Source organism: Mustela nivalis (genome assembly GCF_964662115.1).
Source record: "Mustela nivalis genome assembly, chromosome: X".
Classification (NCBI taxonomy): Eukaryota; Metazoa; Chordata; class Mammalia; order Carnivora; family Mustelidae; genus Mustela; species Mustela nivalis.
The window spans coordinates 72,970,868-72,993,103 of record NC_139040.1 but is presented as its reverse complement, the minus strand read 5'-3'; the positions used below and the strand labels follow the sequence as shown (position 1 = coordinate 72,993,103).

General features: G+C 40.0%; 1 protein-coding gene across 1 annotated transcript in view; it reads right to left on the bottom strand.

The window, feature by feature from the left end:
- Positions 1-16,772, bottom strand: part of LOC309855908 (hephaestin-like) — a gene marked incomplete at both ends in the record, with an annotated part of 38,569 nt that extends 21,797 nt beyond the window's left edge. Inside the window, 7 exons of the mRNA XM_082716520.1 lie at positions 134-270; positions 1,728-1,896; positions 3,883-4,137; positions 5,230-5,412; positions 6,080-6,292; positions 14,708-14,952; positions 16,369-16,772. Of these exons, the coding sequence (XP_082572646.1) occupies positions 134-270; positions 1,728-1,896; positions 3,883-4,137; positions 5,230-5,412; positions 6,080-6,292; positions 14,708-14,952; positions 16,369-16,772 (1,606 nt within the window). The remainder of the gene's footprint in view (positions 1-133; positions 271-1,727; positions 1,897-3,882; positions 4,138-5,229; positions 5,413-6,079; positions 6,293-14,707; positions 14,953-16,368) is intronic.
- Positions 16,773-22,236: the final 5,464 nt, after the last annotated feature.

Genomic DNA, 22,236 nt, shown 5'->3' with positions numbered 1-22,236 from the left:
TTATCCCTTGGAACTCAGTTTGAGAGATGCCTGTTTCAAGTGTACCTCTGAGGTACCCCCAGGCTCCAGTTTCTAAACCCTCTCCAGTTCTCAGGTTCCAGTCAATGAATTTCATAAGTTAAAGATTCCTCACCCAGGATTCCAAGATGCTTATTTTCCTCCAGCTCCACCTTTTCCTGGAATGTCTCATCTCGGAAGGCTTCATATCGGACTTTCCAGTAAGTGCCCCCAATCCGACTGGAACTCTTCTGGAAGAATTTATCTGAGCCACTGGCATATAAAAAAAAGCAAATGTTACATGACTTAATTGTGTCTCAAATAGATCCCCATCTCATCCTCAGTCTCATCAAGTTATAGATATTTAGGAAGAACCTCAGAGATCCTCCAGGTTAAATTCCACCCAATGAAGATATCTCCTTTGATGGCACCACTAATAAGAAATACACAGAGTCTCAAGGATGTGGAGAAATTGTCAAGTCTTGAATTTTTCAAAAGTCAAGAGACTTTATTTCGAAGAAAGCAATTCCTCTTACTGTTGGATAGTTTTAATGGTTGAAGTTCTTTTTTATAGTAGGCTAAAATCTTCTCTTGTAAATTTCAGACAATGGGACCAGTTCTGCCCTCTGAAGTTAAACAGCCTTACGTCTGTCCTAATCATCCTCAAGTAGTCAAGATCATTTCTCGCCTTAATTAAAAAAAAAAAATATATATATATATATATATTTCATTTCAGGGCACCTGGGTGGGTCAGTCAATTAAGCAACCGATTTCAGTTCAGGTCATGATCTCAGGGTCCTGGGATTGAGTCTTGTGTTTGGCTCGGCCCTCAGCCAGCGGTCTGCTTTTCCCCCTCCTTCTGCCCCTCCTTCTGCTTGTGCTTTCTTTCTCTGTATCACTCAAATAAATAAATAAAATCTTTTAAAAAATATTCTTCATTTCAAAATGAAAGCCTGCTAAATTAGCAAGCACAGTTGGGATATTTCTAGAAGCTATGCTGAGACCCAAGTCCTTATTTGCTTATGGTTTCCTCAGATTCATCCCATTATTTCTTACTGGAAGAATAAATATGATGGGTTCCCTAGAATATTCCTCCCCAAATTCTCCTAGTCTTTTACTAAGTACCTCTTCTGTAAAAGACCACAAATCATTGATAGCCCAGTGAGTCATTATAACTTAAGACCTAGTGTCTGAATAGGGAACTAATCTTCTACCTTATTTTGCCTACATCTGAGTAATGGATGAGACAGGAAAATTTGGAGAAATAACTCTAAAAGGATGATAATGGAATGGCTACAAGGTAGGTTGCTCCTGCTCTTCCTGTATTTCTCTGAATGCTTTTTATACTCCTGATCAAATGCCTCTTTCATATTATAGAAAAGTAAGGAAGGGGAAATGAGGTAAACAATGAGTAAAATAAAGGAGAGTTGGATAAATGCCTTTTCAACTCTTCTGGCTTCTTTTGGGTCTTATTTTCTTAATGAAGCCTGGGATCATAGCAGAAGCTATCTCAAACTGTGCTTGAACCCTTTGCTGAGGATATGACATAACCCTACAGAAATTCAAGAGCACACTCTCTAGGGGACCACAAGAATTTGGCTAACAGTTGTTATACAAGTCCAAGCAGACAATGATTGCAACCCCCAAGTGAAGTGAGAGATTTGAGAGGTAGTAATTAATAGGTGTTGGGCTGGGCCCAAGGGAGGGGGAGGAAGTTCACTGTCTCTTACCTGCCTGGTTCCCTCAAATTCTTCCCAGTACTCCCATCATGCCCCATTGGGCCATAGTTCCATAGAATCTCATGGGCCTCAATGAAGTACTGCCGAACTTTGCCTGTGAGTTGGTTCATAGGAGAGGTCGTGGAGCAAGATTTGACCTTGTAGAGTGCTTGCATGCCATCTGGAGGAAAAACATCAAGGCTGGCTCCATTCCACCCAACAGGTTTTGTAGCCAGATGACCCATCTTTTCCATTCTAATGTTTTTCCCTCCCACATTTCACTAGGCCACTTTCTCTCACTCCTCAAGAACCTAGCTAAGAGAAAGGGAGGCTATGTGAGAATTCAAGTACCTTTACCTGCTAACCACAACTGACTCATTTACCAGATCGTCATTCCTGCTTCTGCAAAAGGCTTACATTGTAGCAACAATTGTAGCGTTTGAACTCAGAACACTTGGGTTCCAGTCTAATTGTTATCAATTTCTGTAGGACTTTTGGCCAGTCACTTCCTAGAGTTGAGCTTTAACCCCTGTTTTGTAAATGAGAGAATAGGGATGTCTATCACACTGGACTGGTAGAAGCACCACATTTTAAAAAGGGGGAATAAGGGGGAAAAAAAGGGAGTAAGTTAAGGAGTAAGTAAAGTGGGAAGCTCCCCAAATAATGGAACAATTTCTATACGTGGCAATGAAACTTCAGACTTGGGAATGTCAGGAAAATTTGCATTCTAAATAGTACCTCCAAATGTGGAAAAATGTACATCAAGGCATGGGGATAATAGATGATACTGCCTTGTATTTTCTTGGCAACTTACATAGGTCATTCAAGAATACTATTTGAGGTGAGACGTTTGAGTCTCACATCATCCCAAGAAAACTTGAAAATTGCAAATTAGAAATTTGAGGTTAAAAAAAGGAGGAAAAATTAATATCATTCTTTTGTTAAATATGTGCTACATGCCAAGCCTTGAGCCAGGTGCTTTATATATCCTTCAATCCTCATAACCATCATGTGAAATAGACTTTTAATGTCCCCTCTTGCAGATGAAGAAAGCAAAAGATCAGAGAGGTTAAATAACTTGCCCAAATCTAAACGACTAGTCAGTGGTGAAACTGAGGCTTAATCTCCTATTTTTTAACGCCAAATTTAAAAGCACATTTTCTTCTTTCAGAGAAGCTATATGAGTTACCAAAGTTAATTAAACCACTGGTAGAATGAAGATTTGAATTCAGGCTTATCTGGCAAACCCTAAGACCCATATTTGTTTCACTATTGTGCTGCACCCCTAACCCCCATTTATATTCATTCATACCCTCTTACCCAGGTATCTTTAGGACCAAGGGAGAGCCCTGGATCATGGAGCATGGGTAAGTGGCCTCTGTTGTTCAAACCTACCACCACGGACTCATTATCCTACTAGTCTACAACTCCTTACCTCAAATCCCTACCTAATTTATTGTATATCAAATAATTCTAGAAATTAAGAGCTAACAAGGGTCTTAGTGATTATTTAGACCAAACCCCTCATTTTACAGGTGTGGCAAATGAGGCTTATACATGGGAAGGGACTTATACAAAGTCATACAGTAAGGTTTTCAGAGAGCTAATAACTCCAATCTTCTAATCTCTTGCCTAGTATTCTTTTCATTGTCTCATACATTCTGCCTCTCCTCTGAGGTTCCTAGATGCACTATGCCATTACTTCAAAAATTTTCACTGTCAAAACACAAACCTTCTGCCCCTATTACTATTGGGTCCCAACTGGAGTGTCACTATTTGCCCACAAGACTCTATGATCTCCCAAAGAAGGCTTCATCTTCTTCAGTCTCTCCTTCCCTCCATTTAATTAGCAGAAAATACCTCCAGGTCTTAATTCCTAAGCATTCTGAGCAAAGAAGAACAATTTAAAAATCTGATTATCCATCTCTATACCATCTTATGTTAGAGATGAGAGAGATAAAACCCAGAGAAATGTTCCTGAGGTTGCCCTGCAAGTTAATGGCTGATCCAGGGGAAAATCTGGCTAGGTCCCCAAATTGCAATCTAATATTTCATCCTTTATGTCTAGCTGGCTCATCTGAAAGACCTATCTTATGGCTTCAGCTCCTGATGATTATTAATGCCATCTCCGTTCTATACTTCAAGTGTCAAATATGTTGGATCTCACCTTGCAAGTGACTGTTCACTTGACAGCTAATCAACCATATGCCAGGTTCCTGAGGCACCATCTCAGCAGTCACAAAGGTGGCTGGAAAGATGTGAGCCACATCAGTGCGGTGGCCCCTGATGGTCAGTATCTGCCCGTGAAAGAAAGCTGTGTGGACATCTACTTCATTGCCCATGCCAAATAAGTGCCATGCCACACGCTTCTGTGTACACATGCTTAGATCTGGTAAGTTCCCAAAGACAAAGCCATTGATTGCTACAAAGGAAAATGCAAAGAAAATATCAGAGTTAGGAGATGGGAGATTTGCCGTCTGCCATCCATTCAGATGAATTTTTTTTAAAAACATACTGTACTGACTATATACCTTATTTAATTTAAAATCTCCTAAACAGCCTGGTAAAATAGGCAGATATCATTGATCTCAAGCAAAGAGTGAAGCAACCAAGGCGCAGAGAAGTGAATTTACTTCTCTCCCAAGGCCACAGAGCTGTTAAGTAGTAGAACCAAGATTCCAATTCAGCAATATGAGGAAGCTTTCTAATGAATGGGGTTTGTTTTGCAAGTTATTCTTCCCTTCCAGGCCAATTTCCTTCTGAAATTTCCATAGGATAATTTTCAAGTTAGCTAATTACCATGGTTATCAAAGGTAATTTGCGTAAAATCCCAGAGAAGTTGGAACTGTTGAAACCATCCTTTACATCTTCCCTCTGACTTTTCACCTTCCTTTGGGATTGCCTGGCTTTGAGACCATCTCTGGCACCAAAGGGACATAAATTTCTTTCTTAATTAAACTGAAAATAAAATCAATTTGTTTGTACTACTAAAATCAGTTATCTACCCATGCCTCGGGGCTTTTGTGTCTTTAGTTTGTTTTAAATTTAATTGCAGTAAACAACTTCCTTACAGCCAACAATTTTCCCCCCAAAAGATGGTATTTATCCCAAACTTTATAGGACAAAGAAGTACTGACTAACTATATCAGGGGGCAACCTTCACCCTGAGGGACTGGGAATAAAGTACATGACTTTGAAATCAATAACCTAGGCAAGATACCTAATGGCAAGAGCACCTCTCTGCAGTGAGACAGACCAGTGTTGGAATTTTAGCTGTGCATTTTTTTTTTCTGCTCTGTAATCCTGGAGCCTCAATTTCCTCATAGGAAAAACAAGGAAATTTTACCTAGTACTTAACTAGTACCTAGTTCCTGTGAGGGCTAAAAACAGGAAAGAGGTACCTACTACTTTTAGTTCTTATGAGATATATGGAAGTACCCACCAAATGCTAGGCCCAATGTAAACCTTCCATCAGTCTTTACTGTCATGGCGTGGCCACCCTCTCCCAGCTCACCGTGCATCCTATTGCTTTCCTGAAAGGCTGCATCTTCTTTGTCTACTGAGGTAGGATCTGAGCAGTAAGTGAGAATGTTCTCATCAATATGCCAGCTAAGGTTCTCATCTACCACACTGAAGAACAGGAAGAAATCATTATCCACATCCTTCCGCTTTCGAGGGGAATTCTCATCTAGAGTACCTAGAGTAAGTAAGAAATGTGCTTTTGAGAACCTTCTCTCCTTAGTACCAGCAACCTTCAAGGGGTACTCATGAAAGTAAATAGAAAGATGGGGCCTTAGGAGTCTTTTGTCAACAGAAAAGCAGATAAGGTCTTCTGCCCCTAATTTCTATTTCCCCAGTTAAACACAATTCAGTTGAGCCTAGGACTTGAAGATTGGATGTATAGGACCTAGACTAATTTCCACCCACCATACCTGCCTGTATCTTCAACCCAGGGCCTTAATCTAACCATTCTCCTACAACACCCAGGTCTTCCAAGTCTGACAATACTTAAACATACCATATGTCCAACGAAGTTCCCCAGTACTCTCCTGATCCCGATGGCTACACTTTTGATCCAAACCATACTTAAACTCCTATCACACACTTTGTTTCTGTGATTTGACTCCCATAATTACTACCTCGAGGTTTTAAAATGAAATTGAGAAACTATCAAAAATTTTAAAAGGTAATGAAGTAGGGAAAATAGTGGAAAAAATTTAGCAGGGTTTATTCCTGCTAATAAACAAGGGCACTGAATTAACATGCATTCAGGTTGCTGTTTAGTATGTAAGTGATTCAGCTACATCACTGTTTCCTGTAGATATCCCACACTGCATCTCAATAGATCCCTGTGAGGCCTGTACCTCTTTTACATGTGATAAGGGGTCCAATGAGGCCAGTTGCAATGTCTCGTGGAGCATCTACATGAGAATGGTAGATCCAGGTGAGGCATGCTGGGTCAGCATCAGTGGGTGCATGTCCTTCTGGAATGGTCCAGTTGTAAATGTGACTGCCTCCCGGAGGAACAGAGTCATCAGCTTTTAACCGACCAGAGGAGCCATCTGGGTATAAAGAGCCTAGAAAATGAAATTGTACATGCCCAGTCTCAGGGTGAGTGAGAGGGAGCCTGGCACATATAGAAGCCAAGAGAGGGCTGACATATGGGACAGTGGCCCTCACAACCTGAGGATACACATTCAGGTAATATGCAGCTGAAGAATCCCAGACCTCACATCAACAATGGGTAGAAAGGTGACAACCATTGGAGAAGGAGCCATGGCCATGGAAAGTGCTTCACAGCCTGATCCAGTAGTATCCTAGTATAAAACCAGTGGCACAGAAGTGAGAAAGAAAACAGAATCCCCCCCATCAAGCACTCACTTTGGAAAACAGAAAGCAATTACAGAATTTCAATCTTTTTTCTTTTTTAATTTTTTTATTTTTTATAAACATAGATCTTTATCCCCAGGGGTACAGGTCTGTGAATCGCCAGGTTTACACACTTCACAGCACTCACCAAAGCACATATCCTCCCCAATGTCCATAATTCCACCCCCCTTATCCCAAACCCCCTCCCCCCAGCAAACCTCAGTTTGTTTTGGGGATTGAGTCCATTATGGTTTGTCTCCCCCCAATCCCATCTTGTTTCATTGATTCTTCTCCTACCCACTTAAGCCCCCATGCTGCATCACCACTTCCTCATATCAGAGAGATCATATGATAGTTGTCTGTCTCTGCTTGACTTATTTCGCTAAGCATGATACGCTCTAGTTCCATCCATGTTGTCGCGAATGGCAAGATTTCATTTCTTTTGATGGTTGCATAGTATTCCATTGTGTATATATACCACATCTTCGTGATCCATTCATCGTTTGATGGACATCTAGGTTCTTTCCACAGTTTGGCTACTGTGGACGTTGCTGCTATAAACATTCGGGTGCACGTGCCCCTTTGGATCACTACATTTGTATATTTAAGGTAAATACCCAGTAGTGCAATTGCTGGGTCATAGGGCAGTTCTATTTTCAACATTTTGAGGAAACTCTCTCCATGCTGTTTTCCAGAGTGGTTACACCAGCTTGCATTCCCACCAACAGTGTAGGAGGGTTCTCCTTTCTCCGCATCCTCGCCAGCATCTGTCATTTCCTGACTTGTTGATTTTAGCCATTCTGATTGGTGTGAGGTGTTATCTCATTGTGGTTTTGATTTCTATTTCCCTGATGCCGAGTGATATGGAGCACTTTTTCATGTGTCTGTTGGCCATCTGGATGTCTTCTTTGCAGAAATGCCTGCTCATGTCCTCTGCCCATTTCTTGATTGGATTATTTGTTCTTTGGGTGTTGAGTTTGCTAAGTTCTTTATAGATTTTGGACACTAGTCCTTTATCTGATATGTCGTATACAAATATCTTCTCCAATTCTGTCAGTTGTCTTTTGATTTTGTTAACTGTTTCCTTTGCTCTGCAAAAGTTTTGATCTTGATGAAATCCCAATAGTTCATTTTTGCCCTTGCTTCCCTTGCCTTTGGCGATGTTCCTAGGTAGATGCTGCTGCGGCTAGGGTCGCAGAGGTTGCTGTATGTGTCCTCCTCAAGGGTTTTGATGGATTCCTTTTGCACATTGAGGTGCTTCATCCATTTTGAGTCTATTTCCGTGTGTTTTGTAAGGAAATGGTCCAATTTCATTTTTCTGCATGTGGCTGTCCAATTTTCCCAGACCATTTATTGAAGAGGCTGTCTTTTTTCCATTGGACATTCTATCCAGCTTTGTCAAAGATTATTTGACCATAGAGTTGAGGGTCTATTTCTGGGCTCTCTATTCTGTTCCATTGATCTATTTGTCTGTTTTTGTGCCAGTACCATGCTGTCTTGATGATGATAGCTTTGTAATAGAGCCTGCAGGCCGGAATGGTGATACCACCAACTTTGGCTTTCTTTTTTAATATCCCTTTGGGTATTCGAGGTCTTTTCTAGTTTCACATAAATTTTAGAATTATTTGTTCCATTTCTTTGAAAAAGATGGATGATACTTTGATAGGAATTGAATTAAATGTGTAGATTGCTTTAGGTAGCATAGACATTTTCACAATATTTATTCTTCCAATCCAGGAGCGTGGAACATTTTTCCATTTCTTTGTGTCTTCCTCAATTTCTTTCATGAGTACATTATAGATTTCTGAGTATAGATTCTGTGCCTCTTTGGTTAGGTTTATTCCTAGGTATCTTATGGTTTGGGGTGCAATTGTAAATGGGATTGACTCCTTAATTTCTCTTTCTTATGTCTTGTTGTTGGTGTAGAGAAATGCAACTGATTTCTGTGCATTGATTTTATATCCTGACACTTTACTGAATTCCTGGACAAGTTCTAGCAGTTTTGGAGTGGAGTCTTTTGGGTTTTCCACATATAGGATCATATCATCTGCGAAGAGTGATAACTTGACTTCTTCTTTGCCGATTTGGATGCCTTTAATTTCCTTTTGTTGTCTGATTGCTGAGGCTAGGACCTCTAGTACTATGTTGAATAGCCGTGGTGAAAGTGGACATCCCTGCCATGTTCCTGACCTTAGCAGAAAAGCTTTCAGGTTTTCTCCATTGAGGATGATATTTGAAGTAGGTTTTTCATAGATGGCTTTGATGATATTGTGGTATGTGCCCTCTATCCCTACACTTTGAAGAGTTTTGATCAGGAAGGGATGCTGCACTTTGTCAAATGCTTTTTCAGCATCTATTGAGAGTATCATATGGCCCTTGTTCTTTCTTTTATTGATGTGCTGTATCACATTGACTGATTTGCGGATGTTGAACCAACCTTGCAGCCCTGGAATAAATCCCACTTGGTCGTGGTGAATAATCCTTTTAATGTACTGTTGAATCCTATTGACTAGTATTTTGGTGAGAATTTTCGCATCTCTGTTCAGCAAGGATATTGGTCTATAGCTCTCTTTTTTGATGGGATCCTTGTCTGGTTTTGGGATCAAGGTGATGCTGGCCTCATAAAATGAGTTTGGAAGTTATCCTTCCATTTCTATTTTTTGGAACAGTTTCAGGAGAATAGGAATTAGTTCTTCTTTAAATGTTTGGTAGAATTCCCCCGGGAAGCCATCTGGCCCTGGGCTTTTGTTTGTTTGGAGATTTTTAAGGACTGTTTCAATCTCCTTCCTGGTTATGGGTCTGTTCAGGCTTTCTATTTCTTCCTGGTTGAGTTGTAGTAGTTTATATGTTTCTAGCAATGCATCCACTTCTTCCAGATTGTCAAATTTATTGGCGTAGAGTTGCTCATAGTATGTTCTTATAATAGTTTGTATTTCTTTGTGTTAGTTGTGATCTCTCCTCTTGCATTCATGATTTTATTTATTTGGGTCCGTTCTCTTTTCTTTTTGATAAGTCTGGCCAAGGGTTTATCAATTTTATTAATTCTTTCAAAGAACCAGCTCCTAGTTTTGTTGATTTGCTGTATTGTTTTTTTGGTTTCTATTTCATTGATTTCTGCTGTGATCTTTACAATTTCTCCTCTCCTGCTGGGCTTAGGGTTTCTTTCCTGTTCTTTCTCCAGCTCCTTTAGGTGTAGGGTTAGGTTATGTACCTGAGACCTTTCTTGTTTCTTGAGAAAGGCTTGTACCGTTATATATGTTCCTCTCAGGACTGCCTTTGTTGTGTCTCACAATTTTGAATCATTTGTTTTCATGATTTTTTTTTTCAATTGTTCTTTAATTTCCCGGTTGACCCATTCATTCTTTAGAAGGATGCTGTTTAGTCTCCATGTATTTGGGTTCTTTCCAAAATTCCTCATGTGGTTGATTTCTAGCTTCAGAGCATTGTGATCTGAAAATATGCAGGGAATGATCCCAATCTCTTGATACCAGTTGAGTCCTGACTTAGGACCGAGGATGTGATTTATTCTGGAGAATGTTCCATGTGCACTAGAGAAGAATGTGTATTCTGTTGCTTTGGGATGGAATATTCTGAATATATATGTGATGTCCATCTGGTCCAGTGTGTCGTTTAAGGCCTTTATTTCCTTACTGATCTTTTGCTTGGATGATCTGTCCATTTCAGTGAGGGGAGTGTTAAAGTCCCCTACTATTAATGTATTATTGTTGATGTGTTTCTTTGATTTTGTTATTAATTGGTTTATATATTTGGCTGCTCCCACGTTGGGCGCATAGATATTTAAAACTGTTAGATCTTCTTGTTGGACAGACCCTTTGAGTATGATTAGTGTCCTTGCTCATCTCTTATTATAGTCTTTGGCTCAAAATCTAATGGATCTGATATAAGGATTGCCACTCCTGCTTTCTTCTGATGTCCATTAGCATGGTAAATTCCTTTCCACCCCCTCCCCACTTTCAATCTGGAGGAGTCTTCGGGCTTAAAATGAGTTTCTTGGAGGCAACATATAGATGGGTTTTGTTTTTTATCAATTCTGATACCCTGTGTCTTTAGATTGGGGCATTTAGCCCATTAACATTCAGGGTAACTATAGAGAGATATGAATTTAGTGCCATTGTATTGCCTGTAAGGTTCCTGTTACTATATATTGTCTCTGTTCCTTTCTGATCTACCACTTGTAGGCTCTCTCTTTGCTTAGAGGACCCCTTTCAATATTTCCTGTAGAGCTGGTTTGGTGTTTGCAAATTCTTTCAGTTTTTGTTTGTCCTGGATGCTTTTAATCTCTCCTTCTATTTTCAATGATAGCCAAGCCAGATATAGTATTCTTGTCTGCATGATTTTCTCGTTTAGTGCTCTGAAAACATCATGCCAGCTCTTTCTGGCCTGCCACGTCTCTGTGGATAAGTCAGTTGCCAATCTAATATTTATACCATTGTATGTTACAGACTTCTTTTCCTGGGCTGCTTTCAGGATTCTCTGTCACTAAGGCTTGTAAATTTTACTGCTAGGTGATGGGGTGTGGGCCTATTCTTATTTCTTTTGAGGGGCATTCCCTGAACCTCCTGAATTTTGATGCTCGTTCCCCTGCCATTTTGGGGTAATCCTCCCCAATAATTCTCTCCAGTATACCTTCTGCTCCCCTTTCTCTTTCTTCTTCTTCTGGAATCCCAATGATTCTAATGTTGTTTCATCTTATGGTGTCACTTATCTCTCGAATTCTCCCCTCGTGATCCAGTAGCTGTTTGTCCCTCTTTTGCTCGCTTCTTTATTTTCTGTCATTTGGTCTTCTATATCGCTAATTCTTTCTTCTGCCTCATTTATCCTAGCAGTGAGAGCCTCCATTTTTGATTGCACCTCATTAATAGCTTTTTTGATTTCAACTTGGTTAGATTTTAGTTCTTTTATTTCTCCAGAAAGGGCTTTTATATCTCTGGATAGGTTTTCTCTAATATCTTCCATGCCTTTTTAGAGCCCAGCTAGAACCTTGAGAATTGTCATTCTGAACTCTAGATCTGTCATATTACCAATGTCTGTATTGATTAGGTCCCTAGCCTTCAGTACTGCATCTTGTTCTTTTTTTTTGGGGGGGGGGTAATTTTTCTGCCTTGTCATTTTGTCCAGCTAAGAGTATATAAAGGAGCAAGTAAAATACTAAAAGGGTGGCAACAACCCCAGGAAAATATGCTTTAACCAAATCAGAAGAGATCCCAAATCGTGAGGGGGGAGAAAGGGGATAAAAAGAGGTTCAAAAAGAAAGAAAGAAAGAGAAAGAAAAAAAGGAATTAAAAAAAGAAAATGAATAAAGAAAAGTATAAAAAAGAAAAAACGTTAAAAAATAAAAGGGTAAAATTTAAAAAAAATTAGCAGAAGAAGAGAAAAAAATGAAAAAAAAAAACATAAATTAGCTGCAAGACTAAAAAGTCACAGGGACATAGCCATGAGTTCCGTGCTTTGCTTTCTCCTCCCCTGGAATTGTGCTGCTCTCCTTGTTATTAAACCACACTCCTTTGTAGGTGAACTTGGTCTTGGCTGGATTTCTTGTTAATCTTCTGGTGGAGGGGCCTGTTGTAGTGAATCTCAAGTGTCTTTGCCACAGGCGGAATTTCACCACCCTTACCAGGGGCCGGGCTGAGTAATCCGCTCAGGTTTGCTTTCAGGAGCTTTTGTTCCTTGAGCGCTTTCCTTAGAGTTCCAGAGAATGGGAATACAAATGGCGGCCTCCTGGTCTCTGGCCCAGAGGATCCGAGAGCCCGGGGCCCCACTCCTCAGTGCATCCTCAGAGAACAGCGCCCAGTAACTCCGGTCTGCCTGACCTCCGGCTGCGCTCTGAGCTCACTAGCCTGTGGCCTGTTCAAGGTAACACCGAGCTGTGAGCTTACTGTCAGCTCTGTCTCTGTAGCAGGCTTTTCCATTCCAATACCCACAAGCTCTGCGACACTCAGACACCCCCGATCCTTCTGCCCTGCGGGACCTGAGGCCACGCTGACCCCACGTGGGCTTTGCCCCAGTTTAGCCTCTGGAGCGATGTCCCTCAGCGGAACAGACTTTTCAAAGTCCTGATTTTGTGCTCCGTTGTTCCACCGCTTGCCGGGACCCAGCCCTTCCCCCCGGGGTCTGTCTTCCCGACGCTTTGGATTCACTTCTCTGCCAGTCCTACCTTTCAGAAAGTGGTTGTTTTTCTGTTTCTAGAATTGCTTTTCTTCTTCTCTTCAATCTGCCGATGGATTTGCAGGTGTTTGCAATCTTTAGATAAGCTATCTAGCTCATCTCCTGCTAGCTGAAGTAGTCTCAGCCTGCTACTTCTCTGCCATCTTGACTCCTCCTCCGGCTATCAGGCCCTGTGCGCTGAGGGCTTCCTGTGCGACGTGATGCTGGATGCTGAGGGCACCGAGTTCCAGGCACATAGGTCTCTGCTCCCATGTTCCAGCGACTACTTCAGAGCTCTGTTCAAGAGCCACACCCGGGAATCCAGGGCCAGCATGATCCCCCTACACGTGTCGTTGGCAGCCAGCCTGCAGCGCTTGCTGGACTTCATTTACATGGCCTGGCTGCCGCTGTCCATGGAAACGGTGGAAGACACACTGGAGGCCGCCAGCTACCTGCAGGTGACTGAGGCGCTGGGGCTGTGTGGCTGCTACCTGGAGCGCCAGCTGGCTCTGGAGAACTGCTGCTTTGCAGCCAACGTGGCAGCGTGCTTTGGCCTGACACACCCAATTTCAATCTTTTTAAAGATTATATATATATACACACACACACACACACATATATATATATATAATGTTCAGTTAGCCACATTAGTTTTTGATGTAGTGTCCAATGATTCATTAGTAATGTATAATACCCAGTGCACATCACAACACGAGCCATCCTTAATATCCATCACCCTGTAATCTAAAGCCAAATTAAGTTCCTCCTAACATTAAAAATAGAACTACACTATGATCCAGCAATTACACCACTGGGTATTTACCCTCCAAAATACAAAATACTAATTCGGAGGGGCTACCAACACCCCTATGTTTATGACAACATGATTTACAATAGCCAAATTATGGAAGCAAGCTAAGTGTCTATCCATTGATGAACGGATAAGGGTGTGGTGTATATATATACAATGGAATATAATTTAATCATATAAAAGAATGAAATCTTGCCATTTGCAATGACGTGAGTGGAGCTAGAGAGTATTATGCTAAGCAAAATATGTCAGTAAGAGAAAGAAAAATACCAAATAATTTCACTTACATGTAGAATTTAAGACATAGATCAAATGAGCAAATGGGAAAAATAAAGACAAACCAAGAAAAAGCTATAAACCTCTTAGCTACAGAGAACAAACTGACGATTACCAAGGGGAGGTGGGTAGGGAGATGTGTGAAATAGGTGATAAAAATTGAGGAGGGAACTTGTGATGAGCACCAGTTGAGGTATGGAATTGTTGAATCACTGTATTGTATATCTGAAACTAATACAACACTATACGTTAACTATAGTACAATTTAAATTAAAAAACATGAAACCAACTTAATGATCAGTTGGTCCAATTACCCTTTTTATGGAGGAGAAAACAGGAAAACTAACTTGTCCAAGGCTATACAGGAATTAGTGGGCCAGTCAAAACCTGGATTCCCTTTATACAGTAGTCACTCACTGTTGCGTCATTATTATAAGCCACTGGGTGGGAGATACATATTAGTAAACTGCTCTTAAGAAAAAGTAATGGACCTTTGGACCTTTCAGAAGACACGATACTGGAATAGTGTCCCTTTATATTCACAGCACACTCTCTTCTTTCCAAAGAACAGCCAATTATTTTATGGAAATGTCATTCAAGTAATTCTTCATGATAAAAGAGATTGAATCTCCATATACCTAATGAAAAATACGAGGCCCAGAGAGGGGAAGTGGCTTTTCCAGAACCACAACATATGAACAGCAGAAGTGATAACATTAGTTATCAGTTTTTCTGGGAATGTCCCTGCCACCTCAGATCAATAAAGAGGAAAAAAAGTCTATTTTCATTCCTAGCTCCTCTCTCTTAAATGTTAGTAAAAGAAATGCAGTATCTATTGTGAAAGGGAGAAAGAAAGGGTGGTCTGATTTACCTTCTGAGTCCTTTTCATAGAAAACGCCATGGGGGTGTATGGTGTAGGGGCGAGAGGCAAAATTCTTCAGGTGGATAAGGATGACATCTCCCACCTCAGCCTGCAACACTGGTCCCAAGAAACCCAACCAAGCTGGCTGGACCATTTCATCCATGTATGAGCCATCTCTGTATTCCTTGTAAATGGTTTTCTTGTAACTGCTCCCTATGCGGTTCTTGTCAGAATTTAGGAAGCTGGAAGCTACTCTGGGAAGGAAGAAGAGAAAGACTCAAAATTTTGCCACCATCTTTAAACCTCTGGAGAGTTCTTTTCCAGAAGAAGCTGGCCAAAAATGACGACTTTTTGTTTAAAGCAAAACAAGAGAAAATGTGATTGTACTGACCAAAACACAGAAGGTTAGAGTCTAACTTTTAGACAATGGGAAGCATTAAATTAAGGCATATAAAATTGGGGCACCTGGGTGGCTTAGTCAGTTAAGTGCCTGCCTTTGGCTTGGGTCGTGATCCCAGGGTCCTGAGGTTGACCCTTGCAATGGGCTCCCTGCTCAGTGGGGAGTCTGCTTCTCCCTCTCCCTCTGCTCCTTCCCCTGCTTTCTCCCTCTCTCTCTCTCTCTATCTCTGTGTGTGTGTCTTTCGATATCTCAAATAAATAAAAAACTATAAAAAAAATTTAAAATGCTAATATTTGAACACTTTTAACCTCCAAAAAAATCAATTTCACACAGTTCAACCTAATATATAGTAATGGGGAAACAATCAAATATGGACTGACTCTTTTTAAGTGATTAAATCCCAGTCTATATGGCCTGACTTTGCATCATCTTGCTATATATGTGAGATCTTATGGTATAGCTGTTAAGGTCACAAATGCTAGAGCTCGGATGACGTGATTAAATGCCCATATTGTTACTTAAAAATCTGTGGGAATTTTAACCAGTTACTTAACTACTTTAAGCACAATTTTCCCATCTGTAAAATGGACATAATCATAGTACCAAGTTCATACACAATAATGATGAATAAAAAAATTATAATATATAAAGAGCTTAGGACAGTGCCTGAAAAACAGTAAAAACTTAAGAGATGTTAACTATTATTTCAAAATATTGGGGATAGGGAGGGGGAGGAGCAAGACGGCAGAGGAGTAGGAGACCTAAATTTTGTCTGGTCTCAGAAATTCAGTTAGACAGTTATCAAACCATTCTGAACACCTACAAATTCAACGGGAGATCAAAGAAAAGAATAGAAGCAATTCTATGAACAGGAAAGCATCTGCTTTCTGGAAGGAAGTATCTGTGGAAAAGTGAATCTGAGGCAATATACTGAATGATAGACCATGGTTGGGGAGGGGCCGGCTCCTGGCAAATGGTAAATCAGCAGAGCACAAAATCAGAACTTTTAGAAGTGAGTTCCACTGAGGGACATTGCTCCAGAGGCTAATCAGGGGGTGAAGCCCTCACTGGGACAGTTGGTCTCAGGGTCTTCAGGGTCACAGAAAGACCAGGGGTGCCTGAGTATGGCAAACACCCAAGTCTTGGAGTGGGGAAGCCAGCTGCAGAGATGGAGCTAAGGAGTGGGCACTCAGCTCAGGATTACCTTAAACCATTATATGAGGCACCTTCAGATCACTCTTCAAGAAGGGACCCCACAAGTGGCAGATACAGGGAGACCCCTCTCCCTTCTCCACCAGGAGGGGCAGTGCAGGAGCACACTTCAGGAATCTGCTGGGTTTGGAGATTCCAAGTGGGACCATGTGCCAGAGATAGAAACACTTGGTCACAGGCTGGCTGACCACAGAGTGTGGTGAGAGAACAGGGATACAAGAGTGATTGTTTTTCCCTGAGGATGTACTGAGGAGTAGGACCTTGAGCTCTTGACTCCTCTGGGTCAGAGATTGGGAGGCTGCCATCTTCATTCTTGTCCTCCAAAGCTATACAGAAAGCATTCGGGGAACAAAATCTACTGAGAGCAAACTCGAGCAAATTGTTTAGTCTGGCCCCTGGCAAGGGAACTGCAATTCCGTATTGTGCAAAAATATTTGACAGCCACTGTAATGCCCCCCCCATATTATCAGAAAAAACATCCAGCTAAGACCAAATTTACTGATCAATGAAAACCGCAAAACACCAGTGGTAGGGGAATACAGTTACATAGAACTTATGTGTCCCTCCAACCCATAATTCTTTTGCCTTTCAAAGCTAAATTTTTAAAAATTTCCTTATTTTTCCTTTGTCTATTTTTTCCTCATTCCTATTTTAACCATTTTATCATATCAATGCCTTTTAAAAATCTGTTTTTTTGGGGCGCCTGGGTAGCTCAGTGGGTTAAGCCTCTACCTTCGGCTCAGGTCATGGTCTCAGGGTCCTGGGATCGAGTCCCGCATTGGGCTCTCTGCTCAGCAGGGAGCCTGTTTCCCTTCCTCTCTCTCTCTCTGCCTGCTTCTCTGTGATCTCTATCTGTCAAATAAATAAATAAAATTTTTAAAAAAAATAAAAATAAAAATCTGTTTTTTAATTTTTATTTTTATAGCCACATTCTATCCCTTCATTGTATTTAACCTTATTTTTATATACATGTAAGATTTTCTTTCTTTAAAATTTTGGGATAGTTTCTTCCAACAGCCAAAAATATTCCCAAAATCTAGAATATGGCTTTGTTTTAATGTCCAGCCTAATCACATTCTCATTTAAATATATATATATTAGATTGTATTTATTCATTTGACAGACAGAGATCCCAAGTAGGCAGAGAGAGAGGAGGAAGCACCCTCCCCACTGAAGAGAGAGCCTGATGTGGGGCTCGATCCCAGGACCCTGGAATCATGACCTAAGCTGAAGGCAGAGGCTTTAACCCACTGAGCCATCCAGGCACCCCGACATTCTCATTTTTTTAAATCAACCAACTTATCAATTCCTTTTCAAAAATCTTTTTTTTTAAATTTTCATCTTTTGAGTCATAGTCTATCCTTTCATCAGTTTTACACATACATACATATGTGTATGTACATGTACATGTTTACCCTTACACATATATATGTATACATATAAATATATATAAGTTTTTCCTTCTTTAAAATTATGGGAGGCAGATTCTTCTAACAGATCAAAATTAACCCAAAATCAAGTGTTTGTCTCTGTTCTATTAACCAGCCTACATATATATATATATATATATATATATATATATTTTTTTTTTTTTTTTCCTTTCTTCTTTCCCCAGGTTTGGGTCCCTTCTGATTTGGTAAATATATTTTTTCTGAGGTCGTTGTTGTTACCCTTTTAAAACTTTGCTCTCTCATTCATCTATTCTTCTCTGGACAAAAAACAAGACTGGAAAACTCACCGAAAACAAAACAAAACAGAACAGAAAAACGAAGAGGCAGTATCGACAGCAGGGGAACTAATTGATACAGATATTAGTAAGATGTCAGAACTAGAGTCCAGAATGATGATTATAAAGATACTATCTGGGCTTGAAAAAAGCATAGAATATTCAAGGGAATCCCATTCTGGAAAAATAAAAGTGATTTGGGGAGAAACAAAAGAAAAAAAATACAACCAAGTAGAAATCAAAAAAGCTATTAATGAGGTGCAATAAAAAACTGAGGCTCCTACTGCTAGGATAAATGAGGCAGAAGAGAGAATTAGTGATAGAGAATACCAAATGATGGAGAATAAGGAATCTGAGAAAAAGAGAGTGAAACAACTACTCTATCAGGAAGCGAGAAATTGAGAGATAAGTGATGCCATAAGAAAAAATATATATATTAGAATAATTGGGATCCCAGAAGAAGAAGAATAAAGGGAGGGGAAAGAAGGTATATTGAAGAAATTATAGCAGAGAATTTCCCTAATTTGGGGAAGGAAGCAAGCATCAAAATCCGGGAGGCACAGTGAGCCCCCTCAAAATCAATAAACATAGGTCAACACTTCATCATCCAATAGTAAAGCTTACAAGTCTCAGAGACAAAGAGAAAATCCTGAAAGCACCTCGGGAAAAGAGACCTATAAACTACAAAGGTTGAAATATTAGATTGACAGCAGACCTATCCACAGACACCTGGCAGGCCAGAAAGGATTGGCATGATATATTCAGAGCACCAAACAAGAAAAATGTTGGGTCAAGAATACTATATTCAGCTAGGCTGTCATTGAAAATAGAAGGAGAGGTAAAAAGCTTCCAGGCCAAACAAAATCTAAAAGAATTTGCCAACACCAAACCAGCCTTACAGGAGATATTGAAGGGGATCCTCTAAGCAAGGAGAGAGCCTAAAAGTAACAGACCAGAAAGGAACAGAGACAATATACAGTCACTTTACTGGCAATATAGTGTCACTAATTTCATATCTTTCAATAGTTACCCTGAATGTAAATGGGTTAAATGTCCCAATCAAAAGACACAAGGTATCAGAATGGATTAAAACAAAACAAAACAAGACAAGACCCATCCATATGCTGTCTACAAGAAATTCATTTTAGACCCAAAGACACCTCCAGATTTAAAGTGAGGGAATGGAAAACAATATACCATGCTAATGGACATCAAAAGAAACTTGAGGTGGCAAACCTTATACCAGACAAGCTAGATTTTGAAACCAAATACTATAATAAGAGATGAGGAAGGACATCATATCATACCTAAAGGGTGTGCCCAACAAGAAGATCTAACAGTTTTAAATATTTATGCCATTAACATGGGAGGAACCAATTATATAAACCAATTAATAACAAAATCAAAGTAACACATTGACAATAATACAATAATAGTAGGGGACATTAACACCCCCTCACTGAAATGGACATATCATCCAAGCAAAAGATCAACAAGGAAATAAAGGCTTTATATGATACACTGGAACAGATGGACATCACAGATATATTCAGAACATTCCATCCCAAAACAACAGAATACACGTTCTTCTCTAGTGCACATGGAACATTCTCTGGAAGAGAGCACATCCTGGGTCACAAATCAGGTCTCAACTGGTACCAAAAGACTGGGATCACTCCCTGCATATTTTTGGACGACAGTGCTTTGAAACTAGAGCTGAACCACAAAAGGAAAGTTGGAAAGAACTCAAATACATGGAGGCTAAAGGGCATCCGACTGAAGAATGAATGGGTCAACCAGGAAATTAAAGAAGAATTGAAAAAAAATTCATGGAAACAAGTGAAAATGAAAACACGACTGTTCAAAGCCTTTGGGATGCAGGAAAGGCGGTCCTGGGAGGAAAGTATATAGCCATGAAAGCCTTTCTCAGCAAACCAGGAAGGTCTCAAATACACAACCTAACCCTATACATAAAAGAGCTGGAGAAAGAACAGTAAACAAAGCCTAAACCCAGCAGGAGAATAGAAATTATAAAGATGAGAGCAGAAATCAAGGAAATAGAAACCCAAAGAACAATCGAGGAGAGCAATGAATCTAGGAGCTGAGTTCATTGAAAGAATTAATAATATTGACAACCCCCTGGCCAGATTTATCAAAAAGATAACAGAAAGGACTCAAATAGATAAAATCATGAATGAAAGAGGAGAGACCACAACCAACACCAAAGAAATACAAGCAATTATAAGAACATATTATGAGCAACTATATGCCAGAAAATTTGACAATATGGAAAAAATGGATGCATTCCTAGAGACATATAAATACCAAAACTGAACCAGGAAGAAATATAAAACCTGGACCGACCTATAACCAGTAAGGAGATTGAAGCAGTCATCAAAAATCTCCCAAGAAACAAGAGCCCAGGGCCAGACGGCTTCCCAGGGGAATTCTACCAAACATTTACAGAAGAATACCTAGTCTTCTAAAACTCTTCCAAAAAAATAGATATGGAAGGAAAACTTCCAAACTCATTTTATGAGGTCAGCATTACCTTGATCCCAAAACCAGACAAAGACCCCATGAAAAAGGAGAATTACAGACGAATATCCCTGATGAACATGGATGCAAAAATTCTCACCAAAATACTAGCCAGTAGGATTCAACTGAACACTGAAAGGATTATTCACCACGACCAAGTGGGATTTATTCCTGGGCTGCAAGGTTGGTCCAACATCTGCAAATCAATCAATGTTGCACAGTACATTAATAAAAGAAAGAACAAGCACCATATGGTACTCTCAATAGATGATGAAAAAAAAAAAAACTTGATGAAGTAAGCATCCTTCCTTGAACAAAACTCTTCATGGTGCAGGGATAGAGGGTACATACCTCAGTAGCATAAAAGCCATCTATATGAAAAACCCACAGTGAATATCATTCTGAATGGGGAAAAACTGAGAGCTTTTCCCCTAAGGTCAGGAACATGGCAGGGCTGTCCACTATCACCACTGTTATTCAACATAATACTAGAAGTCCTAGCCTCAGTGATCAGACAACAAAATGAAATAAAAGACATCTGATCAGCAAAGAAGAAGCCAAACTCTCACTCTTTGCAGATGATATGATACTTTATGTGGAAAACCCAAAAGACTCCACTCTAAAACTGCTAGAACTCATACAGGGATTCAGTAAAGTGTCAGGATATAAAAAGCAATGCACAGAAATCAGTTGCATTTCTATACCCCAACAAGACAGAAGAAAGAGAAATTAAGGTGTTGATCCCATTTACACTTGAACCCAAGGCCATAAGATACCTAAGAATAAATCTTACCAAAGAAGCAAAGAATCTGTACTCTGAAAACTACAGAGTACTCATGACAGAAATTGAAGAAGACACAAAGAAATGGAAAAACGTTCCATGATCATGGATTGGAAGAACAAATGTTGTGGAAATGTCTATGCTACCTAGAGCAATCTGCACATTTAAAACAATCCCTCCCAAAATGCCATCAACTTTTTCCCCAAGAAATGAACCGAATAATCCTAAAATTTATATGGAACCAGATAAGACCCCAAATAGGCAAAGGAATGTTGAAAAAGAAAAGCAAAGCTGGTGGCATCACAATTCCAGACTTCAAGCTCTATTACAAAGCTGTCATCATCAAGAAAGTATGGCACTGGCACAAAAACAGACATATAGATTAGATCAAGGGAACAGAATAGAGAGCCCAGAAATGGACCTTCAGATCTATGATCTACTAATCTTCGACAAAGCAGAAAAGAATGTCCAATGGAAAAAAGATGGTCTCTTGAACAAATGGGCAAATGGGTTGGGAAAATTGGACAGCCACATGCAGAAGAATGAAACTGGACCATTTCCTTACAGCACACACAAAAATAGACTCAAAATGGATGGAAGACCTCAACGTGAGACAGGAATCCATGAAAATCCTTGAGGAGAACACAGGCAGCAACCTCTTCAACCTCAGCTGCAGCTACTTCTTCCAGAAACATCACCAAAGGCAAGGGAAGCAAGCACTAAAACGAACTATGCGGACTTCATCAAGATCAAAAGCTTTTGCACAGCAAAGGAAACAGCCAACAAAACCAAAACACAACTGACAGAATGGGAGAAGATATTTGCAAATGACATCTCATATAAAGGGCTAGTATCCAAAAATCTATAAAGAACTTATCAAA